General features: G+C 34.3%; 1 protein-coding gene across 1 annotated transcript in view; it reads right to left on the reverse strand.

The window, feature by feature from the left end:
- Nucleotides 1–25,273, reverse strand: part of LOC143249993 (complement factor B-like) — a 39,906-nt gene extending 14,633 nt beyond the window's left edge. The window contains exons 1-5 of the mRNA XM_076500627.1: nucleotides 25,167–25,273; nucleotides 10,717–10,820; nucleotides 4,498–4,674; nucleotides 2,629–2,826; nucleotides 2,138–2,326 (exon numbers count right to left, since the gene is read on the reverse strand). Coding sequence (XP_076356742.1) covers nucleotides 2,138–2,326; nucleotides 2,629–2,826; nucleotides 4,498–4,674; nucleotides 10,717–10,810 — 658 coding nt within the window. The 5' untranslated portion in view covers nucleotides 10,811–10,820; nucleotides 25,167–25,273. The remainder of the gene's footprint in view (nucleotides 1–2,137; nucleotides 2,327–2,628; nucleotides 2,827–4,497; nucleotides 4,675–10,716; nucleotides 10,821–25,166) is intronic.
- Nucleotides 25,274–26,803: the final 1,530 nt, after the last annotated feature.

Genomic DNA, 26,803 nt, shown 5'->3' on the forward strand with positions numbered 1-26,803 from the left:
AAACAAATTTACTGTTTGGAAATAAATTACATCAGAGTACATTCACGTGCTCATAGTTTGTACTATGATTGGCAGTCATCCAACGAATCAGAGAGTGACACACTAGACAGTAGGGGTAGTCATATCCTTCTAAGCAGTAGTGTAGTTAATGCACTGGTGGCTTCTAAAACAAACATGCCGCATGACAAACATATAGATATAAAAGTTTTGACTGATAAAAGGTATTCCATGCGACACGTTGAGGCAAAATTTGCTGTTTTTTTCAGTAAAAGCTGTATAGAAACTCTGAAAAAGATATCTACTATTGATAATAAAAGTCGTCAAGGTATAATGCCCAATCATACCAAAAGTGACGTTAAATAATTCGGAGTATACTCTTTACTTCAAACACAATAATCCAGAAAAGACCTTGCCAAAATATAACCTAACAGAAAGGACACTGAAAATGCACATTACCAGACTTGCTAAACTTTTACTACTGAAGAATTGTTGCTCACAAGAGACAATCAAACCAAAAGACTAAAATAGCTAATTAGCATTAAATCAAATATTGGATGATTAAATAGGGAATAAGGTGCTCTTACAGATGATTATAAATTCAAACTGTGTATGAACAGAAGTGGAGACTGCACCTGAGGTACCACTACAAGTGTGAACCGTATCTTGGGAACCAACATACGTGATGGACAGCGTCTGGAATACCAACATACGTGTGGACTGTATTTTAATTAATTATGATTGAGATCTATAACTTCACTGAGGACAGGTACAAACAAATCATTTTCCACTCTCTTTGTAACAAAAGTTGTTGGGCAGAGATTCATCTTCCAGTAAGAGAATGATCTGATCCCATACGCATTTAGTAAAGAAGTAAAAGGTCAATGGAGCCCTTATTACCAAGGGTTAACTTTACCAAATTCCCAATATAAATATTAAGGCTTTATGAGTTTATATGGGAAATAAAAAGGTTAAATGGCAATAAAAAAACTTGGCTTAATTATGAATAGTAAGTACTGTAGGAGATTCGGAATAATATTTCACAATCGTCAACTGATAACCACATGGTAACATAAAAATGACATACTCTGTTTAAAGCCAATACAAAATACACTGTACAAGTTTTGTTTTCCTTTGTATTTTCTCTAATAACATTATGCAGTACTGATGAACTGACCGTTTAACTGCAATTCCTCAATGTTTACGACTCCATTATGTAAATCACTTCCGGGTTTTCGTAATTATTTGTTGTAGTTCCTCATCGTCCCCGATCGTGGAAGTTTATTTATTTGTTCCTGGGAATTTTCCTGTATTTTAATTTGGCTTGTTTGAGACAATGAAGTGAAGTGGGGCAGTTTGAAAATGTGGGGGGAGAAAGCAGAGCGAGACAAAGGCAGCAAAAGGGAAATGGACAAGTCTGGAGCCTGCCGGCAGGAAAGAAGCAAGCCGCGGACCAACTCCACATCAATCAGTGAAACGTCCCGCGATCAGGGCCACGGAGTGGCTGGGATCTATAAATCCAAGTACCTCAGATTTTTTTGTGGGGGAAAACGAGAATGCCCCGAGAAAACCCACTTTCACAGGACAGGAAAACATAAGTAAAGGCATTGAAAACCTTTTTAAAACGTAGAAAAACCACAGTAACCAGGTTATGTTAATTACTTCATCTCACCCGTTGACTCAACAGTGAGTCTGAGAGTCTATAATGCTAAACGTAGGGCTTCAATAACAAAGGTGAGAATAGCAAAGATAGTCAATTCATTGTATAGCTTTGTGCGAAACAAAAAACATGAAATAAAAACATTCCATCAAAACAGAGTATTTCCTTAAAGATTATCTTGACTTTTAGTATAACAAATCTGCAAATTTATTTTGTTTGTTTGTAATTAAGCACAAAGCTACACAATGAACTATCTCTGCTCTACCCATCACGGGTATTGAAACCTGAATTCTAGCGTTTTAAGTCCGCAGACATACCGCTGTGCCAATTTCACATGAAATTTCCCCCAAACCATATCAAAAGAATATTTAAAAACATTGCAGTCATATACATTTCTGAAACAAACAAGTTATATTTTCCCAACCTTAAAAAAATATTTTTCTAGAAATAAAGATAATGTAGCACATCTGTCTGACTTACGCTGGCATGTTGGTAAAGCACTGGACCATCCTAAGTAAGTGCACTTGATCCATGAGCTCCCAATAAGTCGATAGTTTTGATTGCAGATGAAGTTTAGTTCAAAATTTTCAGGGACCAACGTCAGATTAGTATCCTGTCGTTCACTGATTTTTCCATTTTCTAGGCCTTCTGGTACTTTACATTCAGTTACTATAGAAAGATAACAATTTGTATGTAAAAATACTGATAATGTATGAAACTCGAAGCCACTGTTGACAAAATTCATGTTGCCTTTAAAAATCATAAACCGTTTCAAATTCGTACTTTTTATCAAGTGGAAAAAAACAACAACAATCGACAACATTTCCTTTGGATCGTTACTTTCTCGTGTCGCATCTAGGAATTACTCTTATCCATCTAACAAGGAATTTTAATAAATAACCACCATAGCCCCTCCTGTTACAGCATTCACCCTAAAAATTGACTTTTACAAATCTCTGTATCATACTTACCTCCACACACAGGAAACTGTGAATCCCATTCTCCGTTTTCTTCACAGTATAAATACTCGGAACCAGATAACAGACGGTAACTGGTTTCACAGTACATCTCGACTTCATCACCAGGTAAATAGTAATCCCCCGATTTCCACGCAGTCTTAGTGACTTTGGGTATTTCCGGTGGAAATGGGCATATTATGGCGTTCTTTGCTGACAAACATTCAAATAAAGTAATAGATGAAATTGATGTTTTAAATTATTTAACATACAGATTTACAAATTAAGGTAAAGCAATTTTCAAGTTCATCTGATACCTTAAGTAAGTAGTTAGTTACTCTAGAAGTATAAGGATTCACAACATTTATATTAAGTATTCCGGCCTTTCGTGGTCTGGTGGTTAGCGCTCTCCAATCTGCGGGTTGCGAATTCGAAACCTGTTACCAAACATACTGATCCTTTCAGCCGCGGAGGAAGGGGGGGGGTGATATAAAATTACGGTCAATTCCGCTTTCAGTTAGGAAAAAAGTAGCCCACAGTTACCGAAAGGTGTTGTTGGTTAACTATCTATCAGGAACGGCAAGCGAAGATAATCTAGCCTAGCTTTCAAGAAATTCCTAAAACAAACAAACATTAAACACTATCATTATACCTAAAGAAGTCCAACTTAATAATTGGAATGATGTTAATTTGTAGCCATTGAACAATAATTTAATCAAAGTGTAATTACTTATATTACATTCAATACACTTAAATAAACAACGTTATGAAAGCTTCATTCCAAAACCGTATAACTCTAAATGACATATCTGCATACGTTACACAAAGTAGTGCACACCTTGGTAGTTCCTTAAAGGAAATTAAGGTTAGAGTTGATAGCTTAGTATCAAACTTGTTGGCGAATTACTCCGATCAACTAAATATTCATCAATGTTTAAAGTTATACGCTTAATACATATACTGTGGATGGATAGCCAAATGGATAAATAGTTTTTTATCTGAAATGGTAGCGTACGTATTTTCTTATAGCAAAACTACATCGGGCTATCTGTTGAATTCACCAAGGGGAATCGAACGCCTAATTTTAGCGTTGTAAATCCATAGACTTACCGCTGTGCCAGCACGGGACTGAAATGACAGTAAATAGCCTTAATAGCCTTACGATGCCTGTGTACAATATATTGATGTATTTTGTATTTCATTGCTTTACTGTCATTTTAGTCCCACACTAGTACAGCGGTCAATGAAATACAAAATACATCAATATCTCGTACACAGGCATCGTAAGGTTATTAAAATGTTGTTAATATGTGTATCACAATAACAACAACAACTACATTTCGGTTCTATTAATAAATATATATATTATTTATAAATATGACGTTGCAACATACACACATGAAAAAAAAAAATATTAATGTATTTCATTGGCAGTTCTAGTAAACTAACTAGTGATTAGTCGAATACTAGAATATGGCTCATTACAATTCCTGTATGAATTCGCATTTAAGACTTTTTTCCTCTCTCTCTTAGTTTCGACGAGGCAATTTCAGGCCGTTCATTAAAATTTATCATAACTTTTTATACTTTTCGATTGGTTGTAGTTATATAATTTAATCTCCTTTCACAACCCATATCTCAAACTAATATTTTATGGATTATCTAAAAACAAAACATAAAGCTTTATTGTTGCTTGGCGGTTAGGGCGCTGGACTCGTTTAGTTGGTAAAATAGTAGTTCAATGGTTGGCGGTGAGTGGTGTTGAGTAGTTGCCCTCCCTCTAGTTTATCACGTCTAAATTAAGAGCAGCTAGCGCAGATAGCCCTCGAATAGTTACGAACCACCAAACATAAAGAAATAAACCTTCTTATATTTAAAGCTTACGTTTACATAATGGACGAGGACTAGTCCAGACTCCACTAGGAAGACATTGGAGAAGAGGATTACCCACAAGATCAAAGCCTTTCTTACAGGAGAATATTAACTTATTTCCTGTAAAACAACAATGTCCCTTTCTTTCACCGTCAGGGGATACTCCTGGATCTTTGCATTTCTTTGTAACTAAAAAAAAACACGTTTTAAGGTGAATAATGTGGAAAAATACAAACAAAATTTCAAAGTGTGATATTCTAGGTAAAAGGAAAATTCGCTCTGAAATAAGTTAAACATATAATAAAAAGCGTTAATTACGAATAATAAAATATCATTTTTAAACAAAATCTTTGTAAATACATACTTCCCAGGAAATAAAAATAGAAAGTTTTTGAATAATTTAAACATATATAGTATTAAATCATTACATATATATTAAGTAGGATCTATTATTGACATATATGAAAAAAATTATTATTTAAATATATTAGCCAAGATACTTTAGGTAATTAACAAAATGATACTAGACATACAGTAAAAACTGCTAACGTTCCTTGTATTCAATAACATACTGGGAAAAGAAGAATCTCCCACTAATTAACCATTTGATAATAGCGTTTAAAGTGGTCATTCGTTCATGATATACATTACATTACAGTAAATTCACTCGTTGAAGAAAACGGGAAGATAAACTTGAATTATTTTAACTTGATATCGAAACTGTTATCAAGTCTTTTTAAATGTCACTTTTTAGGTTATGTTCAAATTAGTACTTTTTAGCTCATTTCAAATAAAAAAAATGTATTCAACACAAATTATACAATGTAAGAAAAATTTTACTTTTTTTCTTGTTCCTGGGCAGAAAGTGTTATTTTCCAATTGCTTATGCCTAAAATAAATGGAAAAGACCTATTTTCCTCTTCAAACTTTGCTTTTGTAACCTGGGAGAGTATAACGAAAACACGATGGGAGACTATATTTTGGGGCTGATACGTGAAAGTGGATTTACATTACAGTCGCAAATCTCGAAAAACTAGTCACTTCTAAACATTTTTGTATAACTTCAGTATAAATACATGTAAATCTTGATTCATAAGTTGTTTTATTCAGACCTCATGTAAATGAAAATGTGCAAATTTGCCCATTTTTACATAGAAAAATAGGTTAATTTCTAAATTTCATTATCCAGGTGACAAAAGCAAAGTTTGAAGAAAATAATGGCCATTTTCTGTACTTTTACAGCATAAGCAATTAAGAAATAACACACACTATCCAGGAACAAAATTTGTGTTACATAGTGTTATCAGATATGGTAATGTCAGCGACACATTTGTTGACTAATTTACAGATTATGTAAGCAGTTTATTAGTTAGACATGATTTAAACGGAAATGAAATAATAAAATTATTTATAAGCAGATGTATACTTTCACGATCCTTGATTTTCTGTTACAAATTGCAGTCATTCTAGATCGAAGGAAAGATCATTTAGTCGATTAATACATTATCATTTCAACAGTAGTAACAGTCGATTAATACATTAATATTTTAACATTAGTAGGAGCCGATTAACACATTATTATTTAACTACTATTAAGGGCCAATTAGTGTTTAAATACTCGTTGCACATCGTTAAAATACCATCATTTCGTGTTTAAAGCTGAGTGTCATGTATTGTTGTGATGCTATACTGTACACACTGCCCCATTGCACAGCCTTGAGTTTAGCAAAAGTAATTTTTTGAGTATTCTTAACTTTGAGCGTTCTGCCTGGAACGTCGGGCTAATAAAAAAATTGTTTCCAAGTGATACTGATATTACATTTTGTCATTTATTCTAAACCATTTTCAACCACACCATTCTCTCAAGTTTCATCTTGTTATAAAACACACCTATAAACGGGTTTCCAGCATATTAAAAATATGTATTTTACTCACAAGATTTAAATTCCGCTTTGACTTTTCCAAGTTGTTTTAAAACTGTCTAATGAAAATTTTAAAGCCAAGTCAGTGTACTTGACTCAGATCGTTACTTAAGGATAAAACGATGAGAACTCTTTTTATTATTCTGATATATAACTTTTAACAAAAAAGAATGTTTATAGCACAATGTTTAAGGCTTAACACGCTAAAAGTCAGGGTTTAATCCCCTGGATAAGCAGAGCACAGAAAGTCAATTGTGTAACTTGTGCTTATAAACAACCAAACAGACTTTACAACATAATACCAAATTTAGACATTTTAATCTAAAGGGAGAACCTGACGTAAATATACGTTTGTACCTATATTTAACACTGAAAAATACCTATAATAATTTTTAAGAAAATTAACACTATGAATATCACTGTCTTCCTACTAAAGTTGCCCTTTAATTGATGGAAGGCCCCATCAGATGACCTTACCAAACGAACGGATATACTATTGTCAACCCTGTCGGAAAAACCTTTACTATGAGATTACGTTGTTTCCAGCACCGCTTAGTTTATTCCATCCTGCATGACATCCACACGTTATTCTTGTTTTCGAAATTTTCCTGTTGGTTGAATTATTCATTGGAAGCAGAAACGCCTATAAGGGTGTGGGGGGGAGTAACGGACGAATTACGCCCGGGCCAGAGGGATATCAGGGGGCCCGAAAAAAATTTCGCTAAATGTAGAGTGCAGTAAAAACTTTGCAGTGCAAAAGACTCGAAACGTTGCATTTTACAGTTAACTGATATTATGAAGACCGATATGTACAAGATTAACCTCAGGCCCCTAATAACTTTTGGCAGTCGTGATAGTTAGGGATTTTTAGAATTTGTTAAAAGTTGTAATTATCCCCACAATATTCGAAGAGGGACGTTTCTCTGTTTCACTAGCCAATCAAATAACCATGTACGGGTGTACGACAAGCCAACGGGGCCATAACGCTTTGGTTTTGTTTGGTTTGAATTTCTGGACTTGTAATCTGATGGGCGTGAGTTTGAATACCCTTTACACCAAACATGCTCACCATTTTGGACATGGTGGGCGTTATAAATGTGACGGTCAATTCCACTATTTGTTGGTAAATAACAGCCCAAGAGTTGGCGATGGCTAGTCGTTTTCCCTCTAGACTTACATTACTAAATTAGGGACGGCTAGCGTAAAAGGCACTGGTGTAGCTCTGTGCGAAAATATCTCCTAAAACGATGTACACTCTTGCTCAAAAAGTTTGTTACATGTGATATTGTTTGTCCCTCATTTGTTATTTTTCTTGTGTTTATAATGTGTGCAATGTCTTTCCTTTGGTAATTATTGGTAAGTATGTTTATAACATAAACATTCATGTGATATTTCATGATTATGTCTTTTTTAAGGAAATGTCTGTGAAACTCAAGATCTGTTACCACCAGAAATGGACGTTTTTCTCCACTTCTAAGTCAAAACAAATAAGACCATCATTGTGTGAAAATATTTATTATCAATCTGAAACTTTCAGTAAATGTGCAACAGTTACATTCACATCAGAATATTTAACTCAATAACGTGTGTGGCCCCCACGTGCTGCCATAATGTCCGCTAGGCGGCGTGGCATACTCTCGGGTAACGTTCCGAGTCTTTGATTTGGAATTATGTTCCACTCTTCAGTCAGTGCTTGGCGTAACTGATGTAGGATTGTAGGGGGATCATTCCTATTCCTAACTGCATGGCCAAGTTCATCCCTGAGATGCTTTATCGAATTAGTATCTAGGCTTACAGGAGATTGCTCAAAAATCAACAAACCACGCTGTTGCAAGAAATCTTGCACATTGCGAGAATTATGAGCCGGTGCATTGTCCTGCTGCAGCCGGAGATTGTCCTGGAAAATACCCTGGGCAAATGGCAGTAACTGACGATCCATGATATCCTGATACACAGCACAAGTGACGTTATGATCCAGAATGACCAAATGGCTGACAGCTGCAGAACAAAATGTACCCAGACGTGCACTGAACCTCCGCCACCTGCGACGTTGGATTAAACATTTTCAGCTGTTCTCCAGGAAGCCTGCGCACTCGTACACGTCCATCAGTGGGGTAGAGCAGAAATTTCAATTCGTCAGCAAAACCTACACGATCCCAGTGTGCGATCGTCAGATTACGGTATCGCTGAACCAACTGCAGCCTGTTGTTGCGATGTCTAGCTGTCATTTTAGGTTTCTTGGCCAGCCGTCTTGCTTTGTATCTAGCTTGCACCAACCGTCGATGAACCATCTGGCGAGAAATCCGGATCAGTTGTTGCGCACGTAACACAGAAGCAGTCGACCTGGATGACATCGTAAGGTTTCGACGAGCATTGGTGAGAATCCGGCGACCATCGCGTGCTACAGTGGCACGTGGACGACCTGTGGGTCTGCTGAGTCTCACACTTCCGGTTGCAGCTCTTCTTCTGAGAACTCTGTTGACGATCTTCCTGGATACACCAAATCGTCTTGCAATATCGCCTTGTTTCAACCCAGCGTTGTCGTAGACAACCATTTCATTTCTCAAACCTACGTTGGTAGGACCTGGCATAATGTCTATATTATTTACGGATTTAAAAACGCGTCGCCAACAGGTGGGGTACAAAAGTAGTACCAAAATCCCTGGCTTTTATACCTCACTCACCCCAGACACTGCGTTTGGAACAAGTCTCAGAACACTCCCATGTTCAAGAGACTAAACCGAGTCAAAATGAACTCAGGTAATACAGGTAAATAGAAAAATAAAACACGAATGTTTAATGGCAATACCCAAAGTGAATTTAGTTTTAAAATGATATAAATGACCAAAAATCACATTTTCAACCCGTAACGACTTTTTTGAGCAAAAGTGTATATGCAGTAAAATATTTTAAAGTTACGCTTAAACATCGAAATATGCGAAACATTAAAAACAACCAACCTAACAACTGATAAACATAACATTACACATGTGAAAAAATTCTAGAGTTTACGCGATTTTTTTGTTTTTTCCAAATTGCTGTCTTTTATATAACGCACTGTACGAATTTTAAATACAGTTCTACTGATTACGTTAAACGTATGTTTCACCATATTTTCTTCTTTGCTAATTTCCATCAACTCACTCACACTGTATTGTTTGTTTGTTTCTGAATTTCGCGCAAAGCTACACAAGGGCTATCTACGCTAGTCGTCCCTAATTTAACAGTGTAAGGCTAGAGGGAAGGCAGCAAGTCATCACCACTCACCACCCATCGCCAACTCTTGGGCTACTCTTTACCAACGAATAATGAGATTAACCGTCACATTATAAAGCCCCCACGGCTGAAAGGGCGAGCATGTTTTGTGTGACGGGATTCGAACCCGCGATCCTCGGATTACGAGTCGAACGCCTTAACTCACCTGGCCATGCCGGGCCCTCACATTGCAGCTATCAAAAATAAAATTTTAGTTTAATATATTATATGTTTCAAATTAAAAGTTGATTTTTGAATTGGTAATCAAATGGAAACACCCAAAAAATAGTGCAAGAAAATACCGAGATAATATATAGTAAAGATATCTATTAGATCACCTTAGTAAACGAACTATGACATAAACCGTTACGTCAAAACGTCTCTCAGGAGCCAATTAACATCTGTGTACTACAGTTTATCGTACTTTTAAAGTATATTCAACTCAGAATTTTCCAAAGAGGGTGGTTTTGCACGTATCTTTAGATGTAGCACCCTCAAGTCTCTATACTAGCTTGTACTAAAGTCTACCTCTTGGAGTAATTTCAGTATATATCAATAAACCCACGTTCTCAGAATCATTAATTAAGCAACTGCTAACCTTTAATGCTTCTCTTATTATTTTTTTATGTTTAGCTTTAAACTAAGATACGAACAATTTCACCTGTGATTCGGTAAGGAAGATCCAAGTATCACGATAGCCAGCAGTAGGATAAACAGACAGGGACATTTTGAAAGCAGCTACAGGCATGATATTGTACTTGGCTTGCTGTAGTTCTAAATGGTTCTTGAAGTGTCATATGGAGACTTCCATGCTTCTTGTATTTGACCATTAACAATTCAAATCACTTTTTGCAGCGCCAGTAGTGCTGGAAATGCCTTCTTTTTTAGCCAATGGAAATGTGCAAAAATATTTAGTTTAAATTAAGAAAAAAACGGATTGGGTAGGGGTTGTTCTTTCCCCAACAAAATGTCATCCAATGAATTGTGAGGGGCTTGTATGTTTATCTTAATGTATTTGATTTTCTTGTAGAATAAAGAATACTAAGCAACTTACCTTCAGCACTTTGAACCAAATCTATGAAGGATCCAACCACCACCAATATGAAGATAGTATATAAACAGTATATTAGCGTCATATTGTTTTTCATTCCTGGATTCCTAGAAGTTGAAAAGAGCTTAGAAGAACATACGGTTGTATTCGACAAACTGATTAAACATGTGTAATTTAATCTCCCCAAGTAAACAACACTTTACAACACATAACACCAAAATTATTAAATCAAAATATAACCAGTAGAAGAACTTTAACCATCGCTTTGACTTGTTTTTTCTAACCAATGCAAAACACAATCTACTTAAACCACACTTTCTAGTTTACTTTTCATCATGATTCCTTTATTGATGTGCAATGTTTTAGTGAAACTTCAGCGAGTGCGTTACAATTATAAACTCATATTTACAATAACTTACATGCGTTGTTTTTCCAGAAATTCAATTACACCACTCAGTTTATGTTCGTAAGTTATACACAAATGTTACTATGAACGTAATTATATAACACCTCACGGTGGTTTACTGGTAAGCTTAAGAACTTATAACGCTAATGTTCATAGTTCGATCCCTAAAGTAGTTTAAACACCGACAACTAATTATGTTAGCTTTACCCTAAACAGCAAGCAAATAATTATGTAGCAATCATTTCCTCACTCTATAGGATATTTTGAAAATTTGGTATCTCGGGTTTAGCCCCATAAGATAAACATGTTCTCTTCACGGCGGCCTGGCATAGGCCAGGTAGTTTAGGCACTCGTCTCCTAATCTAAGGATGTACCCCAAGGCTCTGTTCTATCTCCCCTATTATACATAATCTTTGTGAACAACATACCTTTCCCAGACCTGACTTACACATATTTTTCACAATACGCTGACGACATAGCTGTCTGGAGTGTATCGCGAAATCCAATAATTGCAAGCAATAGAATACAAGGAACACTTAATGCTATAATCAATTGGTGTAATGACTGGAAAGTCCTGCTACATCCACACAAAACCACTGCTATTGCATTTCGACACAGCCTCAATAAGTATCATAAAAACTTAAAAAAATAAATCTAGAATTAGGAAACAATAAAATTAAATTAAGCTCATGTGCCAACTTTTTAGGAATAACATTTGACACGCGACTCTCCTGGACACAACATTTGACACACGACTCTCCTGGACACAGCATTTGACACACGACTCTTCTGGACACAACATTTCAAAATGGTCAACAAATCTGTTAGTAATGGAATATAATCATTCAAAACTCATAACAGGAAGCGACAAAGGATGTACACCTAACACAATCATTAAATTTTACAAAGCCTACATTCGTCCTCTAATTGAGTACGGAGCCCAAATCATATACAACTTGCAAAAATCCACAGCCAGATCACTTCAACAGAACAGAGTACTAAGAATGGCATTTAGATTACCCAAATGCACTCCTATAAAATACATGCACGAAATTTGCAATATACCTCTTCTCACAGATCGTCTTACGACATTAGCATACAAATACTGTAAAAACGCAGAGACATGTAACTCCTTAACCACCAAATTACATATCATAACAAGCGCCCCACACAAAATAATATCTCCATACAACGCATATCTTGCCTCCAAGACATCATAAAGTAACACTGAACACAATATATTGATTGATTGACTAATCATGATTTGATGTTTTATTGTATATTCTAGCACTGGGCACAATGCAGGTAGAATATTCGGCGCGTGTCTTGTGAAAGTGAGTATTCTCGGGGTACTCCCGTTTACCCCCACAGCAAACTCTGAGGCATTTAGATTTATAGATCTCGCATTTGGATTTATAGATCTCAGCTACCGCGTGGCCCTGATCATGGGACGTTTAATGTATTGTTCACCTGATTCTCTTCTTTTCGTTATTCTACATTCAAGCTGGATTATCTCCTCTCCGCCGCCTTGAACCGACTGGACTTTTTCCGTTGCTTTTCTCTGAAACTGCTGCCTTCACTAGGTCAATCTACACAATCAAAATTCTATCGCGAGCGGGGCGAAGAGGGATATAAATATCCCTGAACATCCCAGTTGGGAAGTTCATCTTCCTTTAAAATAAAATACTTGCCACGGATTTTTCGTTTTCTAATCTGAGAGTGGCGGGTTCGAATCCCGTCACACCAAACATGTTTGCCTTTTCAGCCGTGAGGGCGTTATAATGTGCAGTTAATTCCACTATTCGTTGGTAAAATAGTAACCCAAATGTTGGCGGTTAATGGTGATGAGTAGCTGCCTTCCCTCTAGTCTTGCACTGTTAAATTAGGGACGGGTAGCGCAGATAGCCCTCTTATAGCTCTGTGAGAAATTCAAACCAAACAATTCTTTCCACCTCAATATATTTTGTGATTGATTTTTGTCCTTCCCAATATTTATTTGTGTTTTTATATTTTTATACTAAAAGTATTTTTGTTTTCTTTTTTACTTCATCCCTTTAAAAAAAATCACAAACGTTTTCACCCCTTTACATGGGTCCCCCAGTGAGTCAGCTGTAATTTTATAGACTTACAATGATATATTGGGTTGAGGAATAATTCGTGAGCGTTTTTTCAAGTTAAAAAAATATATTCATAAATGAAACGCTTTCGCAAAATATTTCATGTCATTTGGTAGATAATTTTTTTGCTCTAATAGATGGTGTGTTTGATTTTCATATGTCTTTTTTGCTTTCATTTTCAGCTCATTAAATGGAATGTCAAGTGGACAAAATCGAGCATTTTCGACACCATCTGCTTTTCGCATTTAATTTCTTGCAATTTCGTTTAAAACAATGCATACTATATACCTAGGTATTACATGAAATAAAGTATCATAATAAATGTTTTGGGTGTAATGTGTTCATGCATTGAAGTATTGTATAGTCTTGCATGTAATGCTTGAATGAAATTATTTAAAAAACGCTCACGAATTATTCCTCAACCTAATAATTCGGAGTTCAGTGACGAACAGAGCAAAATTACTCCATTATAGAGATATGCTAAAAACAAACACAATTCTTTACGTAACATATAACCGTCATTATAACTGTTTTTGAATTTTGAGTAAAGCTGCACGAGGGCTATCTGCGCTAATCGTCATTACCCATCGCCAACTCTTGGTTTACTCTTTTACCAATAAATAGTGGGATTGATCGTCGCATTGTAACACCCTCACAACTGAAAGGATGAGCATATTTAGTGACGGGAATTCGAATCTGCGACCCTCAGATTACGACTCGAGCTCCTTAACCACCTGGCCATGCCGGTGCTCATCACTATGAAAACAGTCTATAGTCATTTTGAAACTTTGTTCACATTTTACATAATATATACCCTACTAAGACCTATTTATCAAATCAAACAGTATATACATTCTTATAAGGTAATTGTTTTTCGTAATCTCTTCCTTTCGGTTTCTAACTTCCTTTATCACTATAATAACTTCTTTAGAACGCTTTATCAATTATATGTTAATAAGTTAAAAACATTGTTGTAAAACTGGTTGGTATGAATAAAATATATTTCTCTGTTTGTTGATCACATATTAATTAAGGTTCATTCATTTATACATGGATTACTTTTACTTGTAATGATTAATTCTTTTTGTTTCAATTCTTAATGTCATTTGATCAGACCAGAATGAAAATTGTTAAACTGCCATACTATAAGAAGTCTATTTCTAAATAAAAACGTTTACTATCTAAAAAATAAAAATTATTTGAACAGTTGAATTCATAAGTTTTGTTGTTGCTTTTGTTTGTTGTTGTTTGTTGTTTTTTTTAATGTATTAACACATACGTGACTGTTTTTTAACACACTGGTCGCAGTTAAAAGAACTGTTAATTTCGTCCTTTCATAATCTTTATTCAGATATATTTATATTATTTTTATTTTACTTTATAAGTTTCACGTATTCTGCACACATATTTAAGGTAAACCAAATGTATAGGAATTATTAACTTTCACTAACACTCCACCTCAAGTAAAGGTTACATATTTCAACAATTACTCTATACAGCTTGTACTTGTTTGGCCCTCTTTCTGTATGGCCCACTGAAATAAAGTTTTGCTCATTTCAGGCGACAGTACAGATTTGGACAAGTTATTATCAATCTAGAATTTATCTTTCTGATATGTTGGTTTTAAAATGGTTGTTAACGTAGATATTCTAAGGACTAAGGGATTGTACACTGCGTTTAACATAAAAGTGGGAGTATCTCCATGATTCTGAGTTTCACTTTTGATTCTTATTTTTGTCTTGTGGAAATCTCAGCTCTCCACTCCAACAGCAAGTTCAATTACTGAATTAAAAACTAGAAAAAAATTGCAATTTCACTATTAATAAGTATACCGTTTATTTTTCTCTAAATCTTATATCATTTTTTTTTTTCCTTTGCTATCAGTGTTTGAAATTATTCTCACCATAAAATATTCAGAACCTACATTTTGCGGATACTTCTAACATGCTAACAGATGTCATTACGTCTTAATAACACACATACCTAAAATAATCAGTTGTAGGTCATTGCAAATAACCTTTACTTTACAAACATATTTCCGAAATTATCCAAATATTACTGCATTCAAAATATTTTGTAAAATGATAGTTACCTACACGATTAATGGAGATAAAGGTTGTACTTGTTGTCTATTCGTAAGAGTTTACTGTTTCTATGTGATTGTTAACCACCAACTGGCATACCGCTAAGACACATAATTCAATTCTATCTACTTATACTGTTTATTAACTTACAACTGTAGAAGTATATAATACGTAGATTCTCGGTTCTAATCGACTGTATAAACTTTCATACGTCAATTTTTTTTTCGTTTTGTACTTTGTATTATCCAAACAATAACCTATATGTTCTATATTACATAAAACATTCAACAGAAACTAAATAATTATGTTACACAGGCAATTTCGGACACACTTGGAGTGTTTAACTTGTCCACCGATAGGTTTGTTTGTTTTTAAAATTCGCGCAAAGCTACACGAGGGGTATCTGCGCTAGCCGTCCCTAATTTAGCAGTGTAAAGCTACTCTTGAGCTACTCTTTTGCCAACGAATAGTGGGCTTGACCGTCACATTATAACGCCCCTACGGCTGAAATGGCGAGCATGTTTGGTGTGATGGGAATTCGAACCTGCCATCCTCGGATTACGAATCGTGTGCCTTAACCACCGGACCATGCCGGGCCGTCACCGACAGGTTAGCGGTACGTTTACAGACTTACGACGTTAAAATCCTAGGTTGAAAGCCCCACGGTGGACAGGATACAGACAGTCCAATGTGCTAAACAAATCAAAAGATTAAATTTGTTAATATACTTTAAAAATTAAACTATCATATCTTTATGAGCAAAGTAAATTACGTTTTTTTGTTATTCTATTACTCCTTCCAGGCCCAGCATGGCTAGGTGGTTAGGACAATCACCTCGTAATCTGAAGAGCGTGGGATCAAATTCCCCTTATACCAAACATGTTCGACCTTTCGGCTGTGGAGGCGTTATAATGTTACGGTCAATACCACTATTCGCCAGTAAAAGAGTATCCCAAGAGTTGGCGGTGAGTGATGATAACTAGCTGCATTCCCTCTAGTCTTATACTGTTAGATTAGGGACGGCTATCACAGATAGCCCTCGTGTAGCTTCGCGTGGAATTCAAAAACAAACAAAATATTCCTATCAAAATTCTGAAAATGCTTTACTACCTTGTTTACTTTACATTTTCGTAACCAGTGAACATTGTTTACATTTTATTTTCCAATCAGTGTTCAAAAACTCTCGTTTACATCAAGTTTCTATAACAAGTATATAAAAAAAGATTACTTTTCCACAAACTCAGTATAATCTTATTCCACACACAAAGCTGCAAAGTAAAATTTATTTGTTTTGCTAACTTAATTTAACGGAAAGCTACACAATGAATTACTCGCCCTCTGCGCACCGTAGGAATCTAGCCTCGGAGTTTGACTTTCAAAGTCCGTACACTTAACACTGACTCACAGGGGGACTATCAAATAAAAAATTTAATATTGCTTTAGTATACGATTGTGAACTAGACCCATAATTTCATACATACAGTACATAGAAGAGATGATGGAATTTATAAAGCCTAAGTCGATTTTTAGGAAAGTAGCACATTATTGTTCTTTTACACTGAAACTATGTTGGTTTATAATGCAAGAAACCTGGTTTCAATACCTGTGGTGAGAAGAACACAAAGAGCTCAATAGAAACATACGCTGAAACACATAATCTAACTATTCAAGTCTATTTATGTGTTGTTTCGTAAAAGGAAACTTAACACTGTCAAGAAAGTCCTTTCTGTTAAGTGTGGTATAGACTGTTTAACTGCCACTGGCATCTAAACCAAAAAAATTAAATCTCGACACACGGTAAGTCTGAGGATCCATTGTTTCCGCATCACACATGCCCCTTTATGTTAAATAAAGTAGTTTAATTCACATCAAAATTTTAAATGTGTTTATTCTTCCTTGGATATACAAGGTAATAAGTGAACAGAAAAAAAAAAAAAGATTAAATAAACACTGAAAATTCCTTTGATTAATCACACGTTATGTAAAATTATAAATTTCATAATGCATACAAAAATTATTTGAAATATACTCGAGAAGGAGAAAAGAAAAATCAAACAGTCGATGCAATACGGAGCAGTCAACTGTTATCTATTTGATGATCTTTCCGTTTAATACCTATTTTATGTTCTCCTATATTTATTAACATAGGTGGACTGGACTATAAACCTTTATTAACTGTGGTATCGCTGAAACTAGTCAGGCCTAACATTAATTCATCGTTTTACTTGTTCTAACATTCATTTGTCACATTAAATACTTGTGTTACCGATACTGAATTGCTATTGTTTTTTAATATTTCATCCTTATCATAATAGCAGAATCGATAAACAACAAAATAAAACTGTCAAAGAAAGGAAGCGGAAGAAGTTTACAAGATTAGTGGACTGAAAAATATGGTGTTATTAATACGAACGACAAAGCTCTGTGCATCCTGTGTACTACAACAGTTGTAAGAGGAACTTGGAATGTGAAAAGGCATTCCGAAACTAACCACCAGTGGCTTCTAGAAAAAAAACTGAGAACGTGAATAATTTATATATATATTACAAATAAAAAAATAAACAGTCTCAGTCAGACAACTAACTTAAATTTGTAAGTGGGCCTTCAAATTTAGTGTCTGTAAGCTTCTGTATTTCACATACTATTGTCCAGCATGGAAACTCACTTAGTGATGGAGTCTTCAATAAGAAAACTTTTGTGAAATGTGCACCATTTGTATTTGATGACTTTCAAAATAATAGTTGCTTTATATACTATTAAAACAGAGTGATGAAGATAAAATATGATATAGAAAATTAATTGATTTATTTTCTATTTGTCTCGGTGACACTACCGATGCTACGTCATTGGCTCAATTAGCTATTATTGCTAGATATCCCAGTGGCAATGCAATATATGAGGAATTACTTAAATTAAAAAATTTGCTTCTGAATACAACAGGAGCAGATATAAGTGAGGTTGTTGTTAGAATGCTTCGTGATAAACAGATATATGTGTCTAAAATAGTGTCAGTTACGACAGATGTTGCCTCAAATATGATTGGACGAAATGTTGGATTTGTGAAGAAACTGTTGGTCATCTGCTTGTATGCTTTCACTGTATTATACATCAAAAGATATTGTGTGCAAATGTAGGTTTAAAATAAGTCAATGATGTAATGGCAGTTGTGACAAAAATAGTCACTTTGATAGATTCATTGGCTGTGCCCGAAATTATGTCACTGTCAAATGAAGTTAATTCAGTTTATAATTAATTACTTATGTACAATAAATAATGTGCGATGGTTAAGTCGCGGTAAAGTACTTGAACGTTGAGTGGAATGCTTAAGTGAAATCGGGTTATTTTTTTTATATGAAAAATACAAAACAGTTTCCTTACTTTAACTGATGTGGCTGGGCTTAGAAGACTTACGTTTTTCACTGATCTGTCATTACATCTGAATGAACTCAATATTAAATTACAAGGTTTTGGAAAAAACAGTTGATGTAATGTTTGGCTTGATCAAAGGCTTTGAAAGCAAGCTCAACATTTTTAAACGTGACTTGGAAAGTAGAAATTATAAGTAATATCATAGGTTAAAAAACATTTTGATGAAATGAAGTGTCAAGACAGAGATGACTTGGAACAAGCTCGAAAACAATTTGTTGAAATTTTAACGCTATAATTGAGCAGTTTTCAACAAGATTTGTGCAGTTCAGAGAGTTATAAGGAACAATACATTTTATAACATCTCCTGATAAAGCTGTTTTTACAAATCTGAAATTAGATTTGTTTGAATGATTAGATTTAAACGACTCTGAAATGCAGTTAGCAGAGTTCCAATTCAGCTTCCAATCTGGAAGCAAAAATTTATTGATATCAGATCTGAGTTAGAAACACTCGAACGAGACCGCTTGTGAATAATAATTCTGATAATGAAGCTCTGAAAGTGTGGAACTGCATCCTGGAAAGTTTTGACACTCTTAAAAGACTTACCAAAGCTATAGTGACAATTGTTTCATGAGCTTACTCTTGCGAAACTTTGTTCTCAACTTTGAATAACATCAAAACGAACAAGAGAAACAGATTGGTTGATGATGTCAGTGCTGCTTCTGTAGCATTATTATGTACGAATTACACTCCTGCTATAAAAGAGCTTTCTTCAGGAGTACAGCAACAAATAAGTCACTAAATAACAGGCTCAACATAGCCAGATGGTTAAGGCACTCGACTGGTAATCCGAATGTCGCGGGTTCGAATCCCCGTCACACTCAACATGCTCGCCTTTTCAGCTGTGAGGGCGTTATAATGTTACGGTCAATCCCCCTATTCGTTGGTAAAAGAATAGCACAATATTTGGCGGTGGGTGGTGATGACCAACCACCTTCCCTCTAGTCTTACACTGCTAAATTGGGGACGTCTAGTACATATAGCTTTGCGTGAAATTCAAAACAAACCAAACTAAATAACAAGCAAAATGGTAATTTTAAAACATTTTATTATCATTTTTATTTTTCCTGTATTGTTCAAATGAACTAGAATATAGTTTTATTATTAAAATTGCTATGTTCTTTTGATAACAGTGACACTTTATGTATGATACACGCCACTTAATTATGATCATGAAAATATTTAATTTTTGACACCCAGGGTTAGAAAGGATCGCTATCACTAATCTAGTGCATGAAAACGATCGTTTCTCATAGCTTATTTCAACACTCTAATAGTACAGGTATCTATCGGTAGAGTTTTTTAAAAATATAATGAGCATTGTAAATGCTCTTGCACTATGTTTAGATTTTATTGACATATTAAACTTATAATATTTTTATTCACGAAAAATATATATTTAAAATTTATAAACCAATTAGAATGGTTAAAACTGTTAGCCAATAACTGATTCCAGTAATCTAATTGTTACTGTTAGCTACAATTGGTTTAGAACTATTCTAAATACTAATCTATCATGAGATAGAGCAAACTTTGTTTTCTCTTAATCTAACTTCTAACTTACAAATTCTTCGCTTAAATAAAACGTAGCCCTATAGCTTTTCGCATGTGCAGTTGATAATTAAACTCCGTTTCACAGGAATTTGAACTGAATTCAAAGTTTTGAGGTTCTGTTCATACTGAATGTACTGGCGCATGCAATAACTTAAACTTGGTAATTCATCATTACAGTAATATTGATAACCAAAATTATTTGGTTTAGTAATGATATAAACTTACTACAACGATTAAATGAAAAGATGGCAACTCATATAAAATAAACAAAATATAAATATACTATTCCTTTTGCAGAATTATGTTTTAGAAACAAATATTGTTTTACATTACAGAAATAACTTTTAAGTTAAAAATAAGTTTTTTGTGGACAAAACAAGTAATATGGTTTTAACATTTTATTTTGGTTTTAAAATCCTTTCTTTCCATTAGGTTTCTCTTAGTATGGTTTTAATGTTTTATTTTGGTTTAAAAACACATTACTTCTCGCTAGGTTGTTTGTTTGGAATTTTGCTGGAATTTAAGATTGGTTAAAAGACTACCCTATACTAAAGCGAAGTATCTAAGATGTATCTCATGAAAACTATCTCACAATAACATTTTTCTCGTATTTGTCCAATCAGTATTATTTAATATTAAGAAAGCTTGACATGCACTTCTATGCTACAACATCGAATACACCGAATAAATTTACCTGTCACTCATAATTAAGACTAATCATTAACAATAGTAATTTTTATCCACTCTTCTAGTAAAACGTATTACATAAACATTATGAGTAAAGAAGATACTACTGTATTATGCTCGCGATTTTATCATTTTAAAATTACAATAATTCTTGTTATTTACGAAATATATATACTTATTTAACATTTTTAAACCAATAAGAATACTTATCACTGTTGAGCCAAATACTAAAGCAAGTAGGCCAAATAAAGTCATTAGAATTATGGAAAAAATCTCCTTTAAAACTATGGTGATATTTATTTAGCAACGTTACTATCAGCCTGTCATCAATGTGTGCACATCGTATTATTTCTAGTCTAGACCAAACTATAAAAATTCTACATTTAAACAAACCAAGGCATATAACGTTTTCACTGCCATTCAATAGATAAATATTTATAATTCTCCCATGTGTAGTTAAGTTGATAATTAAACTCTTACTTACGGGGATTTTCAACACTTTAAATCTTTGTGTCACTGTTCCTATTGCATGCACTCGAGCATGCAATTACTTTAAACTTGGTAATTAGTTGTTAATGATACTCATAACCTAAATTATTTGGTTTGCCGTTTGGTAATAGATAATAATGTCAGTGTCATCACCACAAAACAACTCCAATTCACCATAGCGTAGGCCTAACTTATAATTCACATGTATTTATATATAAAACGGAAAAATGCAAGACATATAAGAATATATATATAAATTAAAATATCAAACCTACCATTAAATCATTTAAGAATATTCTTCCTTCCAAGTATATCGAATATATACTTTCTAATATTACACATGTACGTTCTAATTCTACGTGATACACCACTACTGTTGCTTACTATCAGGAATATTAGTTTTAACACTGGGTGGTGGTGTTGAAAGGACTTTGTGACGCTTAGTCACGTGATCCAAGACTGATTTGCTCGTTCAGAACACTTCCGAAGAATCTCACACCCAGTTTATGTCATAATAAAATTACTGAATCTGATCCAACCAACATTACAATTAATACATATAGTTTATTAATCATATTCTTGAGGTACGTGTACTTTCATATGCAATGAAATAAACTGCATAGAGCAAAACAAAACAAATTGTTTGTTGCTAAGCATAATAAATAAAACAGAAAAATAAATATTAATTTAGTTATGCAGGTGAAATTTTAACATCACTACAAAATAATTAAAAAGGAATATATATACCTTATCTTAGATGATTTTGTGGGAACAAGATAATTATCTTGTACGAACGACACAGACATTTAAGTCATACAAACTACTAATATCGTTCTCACGATGTAGATTTTTTCGTCCTCAGGATGACTGATCCCGTACGAACAATATAACTGTGATAAGTCGTAAGAACATGATAATTATCTCGTGACAATGGTTTAGTAACTCGCGAGCAATGATCGTTTCTCCGTGTTACATGAATTTGGTATTCCTTATTTTAATTTAATATTGTAATGGTAGCTTAAATACTTTTATTGTATTCGTTTTTGTTATAATTCTACAATTACACATAACAACTGTAAAAACCTGTGATCAGCTCGAAAACGAAACTTTAAATAAACTTACGGTATACAACATTTTTAATCAAAATGCTGGTTACGCATATACAAAAATTTAACTTTAAGTCATCTAAATGAAATGAATGTATTTTATCTCATTAACTTATTGGCCTTCATAATCAGACATATGCATTGTATCTTATGCCGTCAAAACGAAATTGTTAATAATATTCTTTCTTTCTCTGTCTAATTCCTAGAATAAAACATTTAATTTGTAAATTACAAGTGCGTTACGCAAAATTAGTTGAAAAGGAACAAATTAGTGACCCTGAAGTCGCTCCTCAAACTTGGTAAAAAACGTTTACCGAATTTCAATGGCATTAACACCTTTAAACATTTGCAGGCATTTTAAAATTATAAGATGGATAAAGAGCTATTACCGTGATCTTTATAATCCAAATGATGAGATCCATTCCCACAAACAAGTCTGATTCAAAGTTCCATCCCTGATTCGAATGAAGTTCCACAAACACACTAAATTTTGCGACAAAGGCGTTGAAGAATTTCTGCTTCCTGGTTGAGAACAGTATATGTTTTTTGCTGATTTGGTAAAATATTCGGTCTAAATTGTGATGTCTCTGTGCGTAATATTAATCTGATGAACTGGTCAGTTATTTGTTTGTTTGGTTGGTTGGTTTTTTGAATTTCGAGGGCTATCTGTGCTAGCCGTCCCTAATTTAGCAGTGTAAGACTAGAGGGAAGGCGGCTGGTCATCACCACCCACCGCCAAATATTGTGCTACTCTTTTACCAACGAATAGGGGAATTGACCGTCACATTATAACGCCCCCACGGCTGAAAGGGCGAGCATGTTTGGCGCGACGGGGATGCGAATCCACTACCCTCAGATTACGAGTCGTACGCCTTAACACGCTTGGCCATGCCGGGCCGGTCAGTTATCTTCTGGAACGTGATTCAATAGTGCCATAACTGGATTAATCCAGGCTAATGAAGTATCTTCCTGGATTACTCCAGCCCAGGTGGCTTAGAAATAGCGATAATAAGTGTAAACCAAATACAATTTCCTAATCCATGTTGTGTAAGCAATGACATTCCAGGTTAGGAGTATTTCAACAAGCTAAAAAGAGGTGTATGTGATTTAATATTTGTATTCTACCATTTCATTGCTGAAACGAAAATATGCTCTCTGATTTACTCTGCAGGTTGGAAATAAGTGTATTTTCTTTACCATTTCTCAACTATCTTTATTGGTTACTTTACTGAACCTTATATATTATCTGCCCCCCTAATTTACTATACACTTTGGCGTCAAATCTTTTAGACTTTTGTGTGCATTCTAGGTTTGTTTGTTTGTTTGTTTAACTATAAGCACGAAGTTACACAATGGGCTATCTCTGTTCTGCCCACCATGGGTATCGAAACCCCGTATTTTAGCGGTGTGAGTCCGCAAACATGCCGCTGTGCCAATGGGGGCGCCATTTTAGATAGTGTTATTCAAATTCTCGATCTTACCTTCATTAGTATGATCCGTAGCTCCCTCTAGCTAACATATAATTCCCAACCTTAATAAATATAGCTTAATTAGAATTGTATTTTAAATAAAGGAATACTTTTAGCAGCGCTATTTCACATTAAAATACTAAAATATTTAATGCAAGTTGTAAAGCTTGAAAATATCACAGAAACAAAACACTTATACAAAAAAAATTTCGAAGGTTGGACTCAGTAAATTTTTAAGTCCAAAATTCACAATCAAATATTCAGCATGTAATTATGAATAAACGTTTCATCCATCTCTTTACGTTTGTTAACCCCTGATCACTAGAAGTATATAACATACATGAAATATAAAAAGATTGGTTGGTTTACAAATTATTAGATACAATAGATACAATATAGCATGTCACATGTGATTAGTAGGTGATAGAGAACTATCATTGCATAAATAACATATTCTCAAATAATATTCATGGAAAATATTTCATTTATCTCATGAGAATGGAAACGCAATAATCTTTATTGGCACTAATTGCTTAAATACTAGTCACTATGTTTTGGACTGCTTAAACATCAGTTAATCAACACAAACTTACAGGAAAATATGTTCTGGCCATGAATGCATATAGACTAGAAAACTTAAAAAATGATATTATCCTTTATTATACGACAAGATAATTTGATCTATCTATTTTTAGTATATTCATACAATGTAAAACTAACATATGTGCTAAATGCTTCTTATATTTTATAATTTTAACATAACATATATGATAACATTAAAGAATAACAAGGGACCTTGTGGTCCATTTAAACTGTCCCGTCCACTGAATCAAACTAACTCCTAAAAAGATATCTCGAAGTCATCGTTTATTATTCAAATCTTTATTCAATTAACTGCATCCACAACATCCGCAGGAAAACTGTTCCAAAGGCCAACCACCCTATTAGAAAAATAAAGCTGTCTTTGTCGTTTATATTTGTGTTCTTTTTGTAAATCAATAGCATTCTCCTCAAAGCCAGCATCATCCAAAACCTTAATATAATCAGCAGATTTACTGGCCAGTTCCTTATCTATGTCAATGATGTAACTCACAAAAAGTAAAGGTACTGACAATGAGCCCTGAGGTACCACAATTGTGGCTTTAATACGGTTTGACTGAACTTCATTTGTAATAACCTTCTGCTTTCTTCCATCCAGCCACTCTCCTATCCAATTTGCTAACTCTTCTCTTCCTCACACCTAGAAAGATTGTTTTTACAAGTCTTTTAAGTGGCATCTTATCAAATGCTTTCTGAAAATCTAGAAATATTATATCTATACTCTCACCTACATAAGCAATAACATTTTCAAAAAATAACAAAAGTTTAGTAAGGCAAGATTTTCTCCTGATGAAACCGTATTTATTATCCATAAAAATTTAAAACTTTGTCAAGCGCTTTTTATCAAACTTCTAAAAACTTTCTCCACCACTGACAAAAGACTATCAGGTCTATAACTGCTAAGACAATTTTTACCTCCTCCTTTGAAAAGAGGAGTAACATTAACCAACTTTCAATCTTCTGGCACCTCTCCACTATTCAAGAACTTTGAAAAAAATAATAGCAAGTAGTTCATCTATCCAATTCTTAACCATTTGCAATATTTGTTGAAGATATTATCTACTCTACGTGTCTTATCGTTCTTTAAACTTCCCAATTTTTTTAACAAGCTCGAATTAATGTGATAATCTTGTTCAGCGTTGTTTTTGTCTGGTAACTGTTCAGATTGAAAAATATTGCTTAGGTTTTTATTATTAAAAACGAAAAAACTGCATATAATAACCTGGCCATCTGAAAATCATTAAATATTAGCCTTTTGGTATCACTTCTCGAAGGTCGTATCTGCATTCTGATATTTTATCATCAATGTACTTGAATAAGTCATTACTATTTATTTTTATATTTTCAGCCAACCTTTTTTTAACTGTTTTCTATTTCTTAATTTCCCGTTCGACCGACTCTCTTGATATCCTATAGTTCTCCTAATTTCCCATCATTAGAGTAAAGTTAAACTTCTCAGATGTATAACGAATTTCCCTGATTTATATCCTTTATCATTTATATCCTTCGTAAATTGGCCCGGCATGGGCAAGCGCGTTAAGGCGTGCGACTCGTATTCTGAGGGTCGCGGGTTCGTATCCCCGTCGCGCCAAACATGCTCGCCCTTTCAGCCGTGGGGACGTTATAATGTAACAGTCAATCCCACTATTCGTTGGTAAAAAAAAAAAGAGTAGCCCAAGAGTTGGCGGTGGGTGGTGATGATTAGCTGCCTTCCCTCTAGTCCCACACTGCTAAATTAGGGACGGCTAGCACAGATAGCCCTCAAGTAGCTTTGTGTGAAATTCAAAAACAAACAAACAAACCTTCGTAAATCAACCTAGTTTGTTACCTACAACCACTCTGTCTATAAGAAACATGACCAATTCAAATTTTTAATTTTTTAATGTTTCCACATTTTATTAGCATCCGAAACTAATTAAGCTACCCAAACTAAATCAACAATATGTGTCTTTTCATTTTAAAAAACATTTTTGAAACTAGAAACCAAAATTTCATTATTCCCTATTTACATATGCAGCAAAACATCGATTTTTCTAACCACTTGTACCATTATACAGCAGTCTGTTGTTTGTCACTCAGTCGGTAGACACTAAAATGGCGTCACATAAGTGACGCTTAACTCATTTTATACCATTGTAACATCAGTAAA

This window comes from Tachypleus tridentatus, chromosome 4, assembly GCF_004210375.1.
Source record: "Tachypleus tridentatus isolate NWPU-2018 chromosome 4, ASM421037v1, whole genome shotgun sequence".
Classification (NCBI taxonomy): Eukaryota; Metazoa; Arthropoda; class Merostomata; order Xiphosura; family Limulidae; genus Tachypleus; species Tachypleus tridentatus.